Raw genomic sequence first — 15,136 nt, 5'->3', positions numbered from 1 at the left:
GATGTGGGAAAGAGAGCTAGGTGTTGAGGTTTCTTCAGAGGCATGAGAGGATATTTGGGTGAATGCTAGGAAGATATCAATTTTCAATAGGACCCATGCTTTACAGTTGAAGATTCTCCACAGGGTCCACTTAGCCCCAGACTGTTTGTCAAAATTTAAACCAGGGGTATCTTCAGCATGTCCCAAGTGCAAGGTCTGTACGGGTACTCTTACCCATTGTCTTTGGTCTTGTGACAGGCTTCAAACATATTGGAGCGTTGTAGTGGGTGCAATGGAGAGGAGTTTAGGTGTAGGGGTGGAGAAGGACCCTATTTCACTCCTTTTGGTCCTACCCATTGTATTTCCTGCAGACTCGCGTAAGGAAAATCTTTTCAATATTCTTACACTCTGTGCAAGGAAGAATATCTTGCTAGGTTGCATATCAGAAAAACCCCCAGGCCTGTCGGGTTGGCAGAAGATTGTTATGGAGCATATTCCCCTGGATTTTCTCACAAATATGGTACACCACAAAACTGAGAATTTTTACAAGACATGGCAACCCTTTTTGGAATACCTGGACACAGATTTATCTGCCACACTAACAAGGGCTTTTATATCGCCGTAATGATTGTGTTTCATGAGTCCAATATCCAGGGAGGAGGAACTGTGAATGTAGAAGTGTTTTGTTTAGCTGGACTGTGCTATTACTATTTATTTGTTTGTTGTTAGGTATTTATTAGTTAGTTAAATAGCTAATTTAGGATTTTTTAAATTTTATACTTTTTTTATGTTTACACATTCGTATAGGAGGGTGGGTTGGTGAATTGTTTTTTATTATTTGGGTTTAGTTTTGTACTATTTTTGTACTGTTTGGAATTGCATTGTCTTGTATATGTTATAGTATTTAAAAATCTATTTTTTCTTAATAAAAATATAATTTATAAAAAAAATTTGCAGCCAATGAACTTATGGTTTTCCTGTGATGTCACTCTCATTTTCACACTGGGCCCCCAGTCTTGGGCTTCACTTTATGCATCCAAACCATGAAAAGCCATCAGACAAAAAAAAACCTCTCCCCATCTGCACTGAATTCCCATGTTGCTTCCAAAATCCTTCAAGCACATATTCATTCAGGCTATGTTTCACTCCAGATGTGATCCCTCATCCCTGAGCATGCAGGAGCTTATTAAAAATGTTAATTCTGCTTTTTTTCCTTACCTTTAGATTCCATTTGCTTTGAAATAAAGGCCAACACTCCATTTGCCTTCCCTATCACTCACTGAACTTGTTTCTGGCTTTTTTGTGATTTATGGACAAGGACTCCCAAATCCCTCTGTTTCATAGCTTTTACATAGTCTTTCTCTAAATAATATTCAGCCCTCTGTTCTTTCTGCCAAAGTGCATAACCTCTCATTTCCCCATATTATATTTCATCTGCCAAGTTTTGCCCACTCCCTGAAGCAGTCTATATCCCTAACAAGACTCTTTAGGGTGGCACGGTGGGTCAGTGGTTAGCACTGCTGCCTCACGGTCCCAGGTTCGATTCCAGACTCTGGCAGCTGTCTGTGTGGAGTTTGCACATTCTCCCGTGTCTGTCTGGGTTTCCTCCGGGTGCTCTGGTTTCCTCCCACAGTCCAAAGATGTGCAGGTCAGGTGAATTGCTAAATTGTTCATAGTGCTAGGTGCATTAGCCAGGGGGGGATGGGCTACTCTTCGGAGGGTCAGTGTGGACTTGTTGGGCCGAAGGGCCTGTTTACACATTGTAGGTAATCAAATCTAATCTTTATGTCATCCTCATCACTTGCCTTCCCACTTATTTCCAAGTCATCATCAAATCTCAAATCTGGCTGCAGTACATTGTGCTTTGACACACTGGATCAATATATTACACATTTTTAATAGCACATTTATTCACAATGAAATTTATGTGCAGCAAAAATGTAATCCTTCATGTTAGTGGCAATTACCTTTGCTTTGAAAGAAGACCTATTGTATCTTTGACCATATTTCTGCAAATGGAGCTTAAAATTGTGTGTGATGCTTTTTAAAACCCAGTAAATAGATAAGACTCAGCATTTCATTGATTATTTTTCCCTAAAGAAGACATTGTTAAGTTGTACAGTAAATTAAAATATCTGTCAATTAATTTATGATTGGGTAAAATGATCAAATGATCAAATGGTAAAATGACCTTTTATGAACATTTTATTAGGTACAATTAACTATTAACCAGTAAAGATTCTGTTTGATAGAGAGTGATTAAAACACATGATAGAAGGAACAAAATGCAACTATCTGTAGAGAATTTATTGTCACTGACACGGTTAACCGTGATGCCTATTCTTTATCTTGTTAACCGTGATGCCTATTCTTTATCGCGTTAACCGTGATACCTATTCTTTATTGTGTTTACCATGATACCTATTCTTTATCTTGTTAACAGTGATACCTATTTTTTATTGTGTTAACCGTGATGCCTACTCTTTATCATGTTTACATGCTGAGGTGCATTCAGAGACGTCTGATTACTCCATTGAAAAACTGAATAATGAATGTAAACTACTTAGCTATCTCATTTTTGCAAACATTTGGTGTTGGAGTCTTAATGAAGTTTTAGGCCTTCACTTAACATACTCAGAATATTAATGCCTGTTTTTCACTAATTCACTGATCACCTGGACGTTAACAAATGTCAGTATCAAGACCTGTTTTTAAGGGGAACAGGTGCAATCAATCACATTCAGAAATTAGCCACTTTGAGGTGTATTTCACACTGAAATATCACAGCTGGGATCGTTTCCCTCGCCTCTACCTGATAATAGCAGTGTAAAATGCTCTCCTGTTTCGATTCTGATGTAGTAATGATGGTATCCCTACCTTTGAGCTATGAGCCCTGGCTTCAAGTCCCATCCGCTCTAGAGGTGTGTGATAGCACCTCTGAACAAAATGTTGATAGGAAGAACTCTTAAATATTCTCCTTTGGTCTCAGGAAAACTGCAAGAGGGTTGGTGTCTGCTTCCACTTAAGGTAAATCTGGCTGGCAAATTCTGAATGGCTAAGAAATTAAATAATCAATGATAAAGAGAATCTTCAATGAATATCAACTTTCCACAGACAAAATAATAGAAAGTGGTCTTGACAAATGTGAAAAATGAGAAGAACACTTCGCGAACTTTCAAGATCTGCTTAAGGGGACAGATTAATTGGAAGAGGAAGTCACAGCAGACATTGAGGAGACTGTTAGGTGGTTTAAAGAAACGTGACAAAGAAGACGCACGCAATAAAAAACCCTTCTTCAATAAATTGACAAGAAGCTATTCATGTCTCAAACACAGCAGCAGATGCTGTTCATTGGATAAGGAAAGCTACCACCAGCCGGAAAAGTAGCAAAGCATGAATACTGACATTAATCTGGCACTCGACTTCAACTGGTCAAGGCAGGGTAGTTCTGCAAATTCTGTGAAAGACATCCTGCTTCTTAAAGGTCCTAAATATTCACAGCCAGACTAACTAACATCCAAATTATGTTCTTCTCTGAATATTGCCCCTTAATGGCTGACTGCCATCTAAAAGAATACTAGGAGTTGGCAGGGAGCAATTTGAGTTGACTGTATAACTGATGGCTCCTGAAACCAACAGTTTCAGGAGGAACTGAGAGAATGGTAGTATATAGATTGGAGAACTGTGACACCAAACTCTGAGTCACCAAAGCACTTAAAAGAAGCAATCATGACCAATATTGAGACTCTTTATCCTCAAAGTTGTTGAGAAGCTAAGAGAGAGAGAGAGAGAGAGATAGAGGGATGTCTCGCAACTCCAAAAAAGCATTCATCTGCTGCTTCTAGAATGGCGTTAATGTCAAGGAGAATCTCGAAGACATGATGAGTGAGCAGATCTCATTTTCTTCCCTCAGAGATATCTAAAATAGTCTATTGGCCCAGATTCCACTCTGTGGAGTCAGATATGATTTGTTTTTATCATGGCAATCATACCATTTGAATTTCTATTTGTCCGTTTCACTAATGCTGTTATCTCAAAACATTAGGAGAGTCAGAGGACAGAGGTGCGTATGGTGGCCATCATCAAGGAGAAGGTGCTAGAAAAACTGAAAGGTACTGAGATGGATAAATCACCTGGACCAAAGGGGGTACACCCCAGAGTTCTAAGAGAGATAGCTGAAGACATAGTGGAGAGTATGGAAAAGGATATGGAAGATATGACTGTAGGGAAATAGATGGTGACATCTTGCAAAATGTCCAAATTACAGAGGAGGAACTGCTGGATGTCTTGAAACGGTTAAAGATGGATAAATCCCCAATACCTGATCAGGTGTACCTGAGAACTCTGTGGGAAGCTAGAGAAGAGATTGCTGAGCCTCTTGTTGAGATATTTATATCATTGATAGTCACAGGTGAGGTGCTGGAAGACTGGAGGTTGGCAAATGTGGTGCCACTGTTTAAGAAGGGCAATAAAGACAAGCCAGGGAACTATAGACCGGTGAGCCTGACCTCAGTGGTGGGCAAGTTGTTGGAGGGAATCCTGAGGGACAGGATGTACATGTATTTGGAAAGGCAAGGACTGATTATGGATAGTCAACATGGCTTTGTGCATGGGAAATCATGTCTCACAAACTTGATTGAGTTTTTTGAAGAAGTAACAAAGAAGACTGATGAAGGCAGAGCAGTAGATGTGATCTATATGGACTTCAGTAAGGCATTTGACAAGGTTCCCCATGGGAGACTGATTATCAAAGTTAGATCTCATGAAATAATGGGAGAACTAGCCATTTGGATACAGAACTGGCTCAAAGGTAGAAGATAGAGGGTGGTGGTGGAGGGTTGTTTTTCAGACTGGAGGCCTGTGACCAGTGGAGTGCCACAAGGATCGGTGCTGGGTCCTCTAGTTTTTGTCATTTACATAAATGATTAGGATGCCAGCATAAAAGAGACAGTTAGTAAGTTTGCAGATGACATCAAAATTGGAGGTATAGTGGACAGCGAAGAGGGTTACCTCAGATTACAACAGGATCTGGACCAGATGGACCAATGGGCTGAGAAGGGGCAGATGGAGTTTAATTCAGATAAATGTGAGGTGCTGCATTTTGGGAAAGCAAATCTTAGCAGGACTTACACACTTAATAGTAAGTCCTAGGGAATGTTGCTGAACAAAGAGACCTTGGAGTGCAGGTTCATAGCTCCTTGAAAGTGGAGTCACAGGTAGATAGGATAGTGAAGAAGGCATTTGGTATGCTTTCCATTTTTGGTCAGAGTATTGAGTACAGGAGTTGGGAGGTCATGTTGCGGCTGTACAGGACATTGGTTAGACTACTGTTGAAATATTGCGTAAATTCTAGTCTCCTTCCTATCAGAAAGATGTGAAACTTGAAAGGGTTCAGAAAAGATTTACAAGGATGTTGCCAGGGTTGGAGGATCTGAGCTACAGGGAGAGGCTGAATAGGCTGGGGCTGTTTTCTCTGGAACATCGGAAACTGAGGGGTGACCTTATAGAGGTTTACAAAATTATGATGGGCACAGATAGGATAAATAGACAAAGTATTTTCCCTGAGGTGGGGGAGTCCAGAACTAGAGTGCATAGGTTTAGGGTGAGAGGGGAAAGATATAAAAGAGACCTAAGGGGCAACGTTTTCACACAGAGGGTAGTACATGTATGGAATGAGCTGCCAGAGGATGTGGTGGAGGCTGGTACAATTGCAACGTTTTAGAGGAATTTGAATGGGTATATGGATAGGAAGGGTTTGGAGGGATATGGGCCGGGTGCTGGCAGGTGGGACTAGGTTGTGTTGGGATATCTAGTGGGCGTGGACTGGTTGGACCGAAGGATCTGTTTCCATGTTGTACATCTCTATGACTCTATGACTGGAAAGTCATTAATGTAAACCCCCTGCCCAAAGTTCTGAGTACTTCAATCTTAAATACACTTTGTGCATCCGGGGCAGCACGGTGGCACAGTGGTCAGCACTCGCAGCCTCACAGCGCCAGAGACCTGGGTTCAATTCCCGCCTTGGGCAACTGTCTGTGTGGAGTTTGCACATTCTCCCCGTGTTTGCATGGGTTTCCTCTGGGTGTTCTGGTTTCCTCTCACAGTCCAAAGATGTGCAGGTTAGGTGAATTGGCCATGCTAAATTGTCTGTAGTGTGAAGTGAAGGGGTAAATGTAGGGGTCTGGGAGGGTCTCTTCGGAGGGTCAGTGTGGACTAGTTGGGCCGAAGGGCCTGTTTCCACACTGTAAGAAACCTAATCTAATCTAAATTAACCTCTTGTGTAGGCAGTTCCACAGATTAGATTAGATTCCCTAGTGTGGACACAGGCCCTTTGGCCCAACATGTTCATACCAACCCTCTGACTAATGCATCTTACACTATGGCCAATTTACCAGGCCTGCACATCTTTTGATTGTGTGAGGAAATCTGAGCACCTGGAGGAAACCCGCACAGACATGGGGAGAATGTGCAAACTCCACACAGACAGTCGCCCAAGGCTAGAATTTAACCAGGGACCCTGGTGCTGTGAGGCAGCAGTGCTAACTACTGAGCCACCATGTCACCCATTTCATTATACTTTGGGGGAAGATATGTCTTTTTTGGTGTTTGTCATAGAGCCATAGTCTTGTCTTAAGGGTCTAATGATATTTTCAATATCATTGAATATTGTTGAACCCTTGAAATGAATATCCATGAAAAGAAAAGTGAATCTAGAAACAAATTTTTACGTGAACATTTATCAGTCGCAAACAAAAATGAAAATGTCATAAACACTTTATGTAAGATATTCTTTCATGAGATTAAATGAATATATTACAGGCAAAAGTCCACATGGAAACATGATTAAGTAAACATAGTTATGCAGCATTGCTCAGTGTCCCAGGGTATAATAAAATAAAGTTAATTTAGTATTTAAAACACAACATTCATTGTTGGACGTGCTCAAAACATTGCTTGACTCTTCTAGTAACAGTAATAATTTTGGAATTATTTCTTCAGAAACATCATGCACTGTAACTCTGCAATGGCAAGAGATATAATATATTCTTGTGTCCTTTTCCTGTCACCTTTGGTAAGATTATTTGTTTGTTGTTCAGATCAAATTCTTAACTATTTGACTATGTTTGCTTTTATGAAATGCCAAACTTAAAGCATTATTCAAATATATCTTTACGTTCATGCTGTTTGCAACTGGGTTTTAAAGTTAAGGATGATTTATTGGTGGCAATGTCTGCACTTGTGCCCGTCTCCAATTACCCTTGAAAATGTTACGGTGTTTCCTTCTTGAACCGCTGCAGTCCACCTACTGTAAGTATACCCAGAGTGCGTTAGGAAGTGTTATGGCTCAGCAACACTAAAGTCATGGTGATTTAATTAGAAGTCAAGTTGTGGCAACTTTCAGGTGGTGCTATGTATCTAGTGTTTTTGTCTTGAGGTGACAGAGGATATGGGGTTTGAAGGTGCTGACAAAAGGTCATTGGAGTGTTGCTGTTTTTCCAGCATCTTGTACTGTGTTGGTGCTGGAGACAGAAAATGCTTAAGCTGTTTAGATGCATACTAATCAGTGGGTTAATTAGTCTTGGATGGTGTGAGCTTTTTGAGTGCTGTTGCAAGTACAATCTTTCAGGCAAGTGAAGATTATTCCATCACGCTCCTGACTTGTACCCTGTAGAATCTGGTCAGGTATTAAGGAGACAGTCAATGAGTTATTTGCTGTAGAATTCTTGCCCTCTGATCTGCCATAGTATTGGTCAAGTTAAGATTCATGTTAGTGGTAACTTCTAGGACCTTTATAATGGCAGATAAGAAATGGTAATGCCGTTGAATGTCCAACAAAGGTGGTTAGTTTCACTCATTTTATCATTGCTTGGCAATGTGTGGTGGTGAATGTTACTTGCCTGAATGTAAGTCCAAGAGGTAAAATTAATGACTACAGATGCTGGAAACCAGATTCTGGATTAGTGATGCTGGAAGAGCACAGCAGATCAGGCAGTATCCAAGGAGCAGCGAAATCGACGTTTCGGGCAAAAGCCCTTCATCAGGAATCCTGATGAAGGGCTTTTGCCCAAAATGTCGATTTCACTGCTCCTTGGATGCTGCCTGAATGTAAGTCCGAGCCTTGGTCCAAAGACTGCTCAGGATCTGAGGATTTGTGAATGGTGCTGAACATTGTGAAACTATCATCCCCACTTCTGACCTTATTCTGGAGGGACGGTCATTGATGGAGCTGCTGGAGAGAGTTGATCCTGGGATGCTATCTGAGGGGCTCCTGCTGTGATATCCTGTGGCTGAGATGACTAATCTCAAACAACAACAACCATTTTCCTATGTACCAGGAGGGTATTTCATTGATGTAATAGCTGAAAACAATTGGGTCTAGGACATGAGTTTTTTAAAATCAAAACTTTATTAATGCTTCAAACATTTAAATCCATTTTCAGTATTTGTGAAACCTGGTGAAGAAATCCAACCCATAATTCTCACCAGAACAGTGCAGGAATTTGTACTTCTGCCACAGCACTGGTGACCCAACAAACCTTCCAGCATCAACAATTCAAATGTATTTCCTGTTATTGAACTGAGGTCAAATATCCACAGTACTCTTCAGCTTTAGGCTAGTGTTGACTGGGTTAGCAGAGGGTGCCACAATACTATGGAAGAGGCAGACACAAATACTACTTCAGCATCGTCTCAGCTTTCACTTGCCTGCAAAGCCAGAAACTCTGGAGCCTCTTTATTTATGACCATTTGTGATGCTGGCCTTGCCACTCTGTTATTAGTGACCCTGCTTCTGAACTTAAGTCTGCAGGTTCCTCATGTTCCTCCAAGACTTTGAGATGGCTAAGGGAAGGTCTATTTGTGAATGTTCATCAATTTGTCAATAAGCACATGAATCCTTTCAATTTTTTACACTGTTCAGCAAGAGAAAGTTTGTGAGGATACAAAAATAGATGAAGAATTGTTGGTATTGGGGCTAAATTGTGAACAAATTTAAAAAACATTTTCAGGGATCCTGTCTGGGTTTGAGCTTCATGATGGATTCACAGACCTTCATTTGGAGGCTTGGATACTTTGTCTCACTCATTTTCAGATTCACTAGATTCCTGACTGGTCCTGGGGAAATTCTTTGACTAGGGAACCTTGCCTCCTTTTTTTCATAAAAGGTTGATGGTGGCTCCATACAGATATTGGAAACAGGAAACTAGCTAAACTGGCTGGGATACTGTACAACTGTCTGTGCATGGAGGGTGATGGGGGTGACTGTGACAAGGAATTGTTCCCATTGTTTTAAGGAAATCATTGCAGCAGAGCTCACCCCGATGATATGTTCCTTTTATGCTCCGTAACAAATCATGGAAGCTTCAGTTCTTCCTGGTGGCCATGTGTCCTGGAAGTGCGCCTAGTTGCAGCTACTGCATTTCAGAGCTGGAATTGTGGGTGGACTCACTGCGGAACATCCATGATGCTGACCATGTCAAGGATAGAACATTCTGTGTGGTGGTCACATTGCATATACAGATTAAACAGACAGAAAGTGCATGAGTGATCATCAGGCAGTGTGGAGAATGGTAGGTCATACAGGAGTCCCCTGTTGCCATCCACCTTTCTAAGAGGTACAGTGTTGGGGAGTTGACTGCGACAGCAAACCTTATGGCACCATCTGTAGATGTGCTGCAAGAGAGGGAAGAAGAGGAACAACAGAGCTATAGTTGAAGGGAATTCAACTGTAAAGGAAATAGACAGGCAGTTTGTTTCTGCAGCTGCGAAAGAGAATCCAGGGTACAATGTTGCCTCACTGGTATCACTGAATGGCTGCAGGGCATTCTGAAGGGGAAGGGCAAACAGAGATCATGGTCCAATTGGTAACAAGCGCAAAGGTGGAAAGAGGGATGAGGTTCTGAAAGCAGAATTTAGGGAGCTAGGAAGTCAATTAAAAAACAGGACCCAAAAAGTAATAATCTCTGGATTACTTCCATTGTCATGTGCTGGTCAGTACAGGAGTAGGAGGTCGGTTCACAAGAAGGTGTAGCTGGAGAGATGGAGCAGGAGGGAGAGCTTTAGATTTCTGGCACATGAGGATTATTTTTGGGGTGGCGATAGAACCCAGGTTGTGCCTGAGCCAGAATGAGACTAACTTCCTTCGGGGAGGTTTGCCAGTGTTGTTGGGGAGTAGTTAAACTAATTCATTGGGTGTGGGGACACTGGGGTGGTGTGTGGTGTGATGTGGTGGGGTGAGGTAGGATGGGATCTGCAAGAGCTTAGATCTGATCCAAAACAAAACAAAGCACTGTGGATGCCAGTGAGCTGAGACAAAAGGAGGAAGTGCTGGAGAAATTCAGCAGTTCTGGTAGCATTTCGGGAGAGAAAGTTTAGATTTCGAGTCTAGTGACCCTTTTCCAGAGCATCACTGGACTTGAAATGTTAACTCTGTCTTTCTTTCCACAAATGCTGCCAGACCTGCTGAGTTCCTCCAGTTCTTTTTCTTTTTGTCCTGGATCTGATCCATTTGTAGTGGAAATGGCTCACTCCTGTCAATCATTTGTCCCCTTAGGCTATTTGACACATAAGAAGTCCTGTGCTGTGGCTTCACACAATTGATATTTTTAGATATGCCTGGTGTTCTCTGGCAGGCTTCACTGAACCAGGTTTGGATCCCCTGTTGTGATGATAATGGGGATGTGCATTGCCATAAGGTAACAGTATGTGCTGCTGCTAATGGTCCACATTGCTCAAAGATGCCCAGAAAATGTTATTTCCTAAAGGACATTAGTGAACCAGATTGATATTTATGACAATTACTATATTAAATTTTAAGATCAGAAATTTTAAAATTCAAATTTCATCATCTGCCATAGTTGAATTCAAACCAGTGTATCCAAAAGATTAGGTGGGTATCTAGATTACAAATCAAACAACAATATCACCATTCCATTGCCTTCTGTTCACCTTGCATTTCTAAATGGCCCACACTTACTTGCAAAAAAGGGTTCAGAAGAGATTTGTGGTAAATGTTTTTACCCCGAGAGTGCGGGTATCGGGAACTCACTGCCTAAAACGGTGGAGTGATCACACCATTAAAGAAGTGTTCAGATAACTACTTGAAAGACCATTGTATACAAGGCTTTGGGCCATGTGCTGATTAGGATAGATGGGTTCTTGATGATCAGCATAAATCTAAGTGTTGCAATGCTGTAAAAGTCTATTGATAACGTCACTGGACCAGTAAACCAGCGATGTAAAGACTCATGCTTATGGGTTTAAATCCCATCATGGTACTGGTGAAATCCAAAATCAAGGAAACAAAATCTGGAATTAAAAGTTGGTCTCAGTGATGATGACTGTGGGACCATCATTGATTGCTATAAGAACCATCTCATTCACAAATGCCCTTTAGGGAAGGAGATTCTTGCTTTCACCTGGTCTGGTTACATATGATACCAGGCCCACAATAATGTGGATAGCATTTAGCTGCCCTTTAAACCACTCAATTCAAGGATTAAGGGATATCTAAGGCATATTTGGACGTAGGGTTCTCTATGATCATACATAAGTCAATAATAAATACACAATATCACAATACAAATATAATAGTTAAAGACCCAAAATATTTGCTAAGAGAACTGCTAGTTGCTTCATTTTCATTCTGGATTCTTCAGAATTCCAGAACAACAGTATTTATGTGGCATAAATATACTGGTTTCCTTTTACAGATGGATGTTGTTGTAACTTTGCTGATAGCAGCTCCTGAAACAACAACACAGAGAGAAAACTGGACAACAGTGAATACAACTTTCCCAACATTAGCTCCAGAAACAACGTCACAGAGGGAAAGCTGGACAACGGGGAATACAACTTTCCCAATATTAGTCCCAGAAACAACGCCACAGAGAGAAAACTGGACCACAGTGAATACAACTTTCCCAATATTAGCTCCAGAAACAACGCCACAGAGAGAAAACTGGACAACAGCGATTACAACTTTCCCAACATTAGCTCCAGAAACAACGCCACAGAGAGAAAACTGGACAACGGTGAATACAACTTTCCCAACATTAGCTCCAGAAACAACAACACAGAGAGAAAACTGGACAACAGTGAATACAACTTTCCCAACATTAGCTCCAGAAACAACGCCACAGAGAGAAAACTGGACCACAGTGAATACAACTTTCCCAACATTAGCTCCAGAAACAACGCCACAGAGAGAAAACTGGACAACAGTGAATACAACTTTCCCAACATTAGCTCCAGAAACAATGTCACAGAGAGAAAACTGGGCAACAGTGAATACAACTTTCCCAACATTAGCTCCAGAAACAACGCCACAGAGAGAAAACTGGACAACAGTGAATACAACTTTCCCAACATTAGCTCCAGAAACAATGTCACAGAGAGAAAACTGGACAACAGTGAATACAACTTTCCCAACATTAGCTCCAGAAACAACGCCACAGAGAGAAAACTGGACCACGGTGAATACAACTTTCCCAACATTAGCTCCAGAAACAACGCCACAGAGAGAAAACTGGACAACAGCGATTACAACTTTCCCAACATTAGCTCCAGAAACAACGTCACAGAGGGAAAACTGGACAACGGTGAATACAACTTTCCCAACATTAGCTCCAGAAACAACGTCACAGAGGGAAAGCTGGACAACGGGGAATACAACTTTCCCAACATTAGCTCCAGAAACAACATCACAGAGAGAAAACTGGGCAACAGCGATTACAACCTTCCCAACATTAGCTCCAGAAACAACATCACAGAGAGAAAACTGGACAACACCGATTACAACTTTTCCAACATTAGCTCCAGAAACAACATCACAGAGAGAAAACTGGGCAACAGCGATTACAACCTTCCCAACATTATCTCCAGAAACAACAACACAGAGAGAAAACTGGGCAACAACGATTACAACTTTCCCAACATTAGCTCCAGAAACAACGTCACAGAGAGAAAACTGGACAACAGTGAATACAACTTTCCCAACATTAGCTCCAGAAACAACATCACAGAGAGAAAACTGGGCAACAGCGATTACAACCTTCCCAACATTATCTCCAGAAACAACGTCACAGAGAGAAAACTGGGCAACAACGATTACAACTTTCCCAACATTAGCTCCAGAAACAACGTCACAGAGAGAAAACTGGACAACAGTGAATACAACTTTCCCAACATTAGCTCCAGAAACAACGCCACAGAGAGAAGACTGGACAACAGTGAATACAACTTTCCCAACATTAGCTCCAGAAACAACAACGTCACAGAGGGAAAACTGGACAACAGAGAATACAACTTTCCCTACATTAGCTCCAGAAACAACGTCACAGAGAGAAGACTGGACAACAGTGAATACAACTTTCCCAACGTTAGCTCCAGAAACAACAACGTCACAGAGGGAAAACTGGACAACAGAGAATACAACTTTCCCAACATTAGCTCCAGAAACAACAACGTCACAGGGGGAAAACTGGACAACAGAGAATACAACTTTCCCAACATTAGCTCCAGAAACAACAACGTCACAGAGGGAAAACTGGACCACGGTGAATACAACTTTCCCAACATTAGATCCAGAAACAACGCCACAGAGGGAAAGCTGGACAACGGGAAATACAACTTTCCCAACATTAGATCCAGAAACAACGCCACAGAGAGAAAACTGGACAACAGTGAATACAACTTTCACAACATTAGCTCCTGAAACAACATCACAGAGAGAAAACTGGGCAACAGCGTTTACAACTTTCCCAACATTAGCTCCAGAAACAACAACACAGAGAGAAAACTGGGCAACAACGATTACAACTTTCCCAACATTAGCTCCAGAAACAACGTCACAGAGAGAAAACTGGACAACGGTGAATACAACTTTCCCAACATTAGCTCCAGAAACAATGCCACAGAGAGAAAATTGGACAACGGTGAATATAACTTTCCCAACATTAGCTCCAGAAACAACGCCACAGAGAGAAAACTGGACAACAGTGAATACAACTTTCCCAACATTAGCTCCAGAAACAACGTCACAGAGAGAAAACTGGACAACAGTGAATACAACTTTCCCAACATTATCTCCAGAAACAACGCCACAGAGAGAAGACTGGACAACAGTGAATACAACTTTCCCAACATTAGCTCCAGAAACAACAACATCACAGAGGGAAAACTGGACAACAGAGAATACAACTTTCCCAACATTAGCTCCAGAAACAACAACGTCACAGAGGGAAAACTGGACAACAGAGAATACAACTTTCCCAACATTAGCTCCAGAAACAACAACGTCACAGGGGGAAAACTGGACAACAGAGAATACAACTTTCCCAACATTAGCTCCAGAAACAACAACGTCACAGAGGGAAAACTGGACCACGGTGAATACAACTTTCCCAACATTAGATCCAGAAACAACGCCACAGAGGGAAAGCTGGACAACGGGAAATACAACTTTCCCAACATTAGATCCAGAAACAACGCCACAGAGAGAAAACTGGACAACAGTGAATACAACTTTCACAACATTAGCTCCTGAAACAACATCACAGAGAGAAAACTGGGCAACAGCGTTTACAACTTTCCCAACATTAGCTCCAGAAACAACGTCACAGAGAGAAAACTGGACAACAGCGATTACAACTTTCCCAACATTAGCTCCAGAAACAACGTCACAGAGAGAAAATTGGACAACGGTGAATATAACTTTCCCAACATTAGCTCCAGAAACAACGCCACAGAGAGAAAACTGGACAACAGTGAATACAACTTTCCCAACATTAGCTCCAGAAACAACGTCACAGAGGGAAAAGTGGACAACAGTGAATGCAATTTTTTCAACAACGTCCGAAACATCGACACAGAAAGAAAACCAGACAACAGTGAATACAATATTCCCAATAACTTCAGAATCAACTACACAGAGTGAAAATCATACATCACCATCTGTTAAGCCTTCTCCATTGGCTACTACTACTAAAATGCAGAATGAGACATCACTAAATACAACAAGCCATGCAACTCCCCAACCACCAACAGGTAGAGTATGATAATGATTCTCAATACAAGCACAGTGTATACTCTAGGTTAGGCAATGATTGCTTCATTTCACTTCTTAATTTCTTCTGTTACACAAACCTACTTTAAATCA

General features: G+C 41.4%; 1 protein-coding gene across 1 annotated transcript in view; it reads left to right on the top strand.

The window, feature by feature from the left end:
* The window catches only part of si:ch211-217k17.9 (putative uncharacterized protein DDB_G0282133), a 28,590-nt gene extending 14,066 nt beyond the window's left edge, over window positions 1-14,524 (top strand). The window contains exons 2-3 of the mRNA XM_060834441.1: window positions 11,742-13,661; window positions 13,707-14,524. Of these exons, the coding sequence (XP_060690424.1) occupies window positions 11,742-13,661; window positions 13,707-14,524 (2,738 nt within the window). The remainder of the gene's footprint in view (window positions 1-11,741; window positions 13,662-13,706) is intronic.
* The last annotated feature ends 612 nt before the right edge of the window (window positions 14,525-15,136 follow it).

Source organism: Hemiscyllium ocellatum, chromosome 13, assembly GCF_020745735.1.
Source record: "Hemiscyllium ocellatum isolate sHemOce1 chromosome 13, sHemOce1.pat.X.cur, whole genome shotgun sequence".
NCBI lineage: Eukaryota > Metazoa > Chordata > Chondrichthyes > Orectolobiformes > Hemiscylliidae > Hemiscyllium > Hemiscyllium ocellatum.
This window is presented reverse-complemented; position numbering and strand designations above follow the sequence as displayed.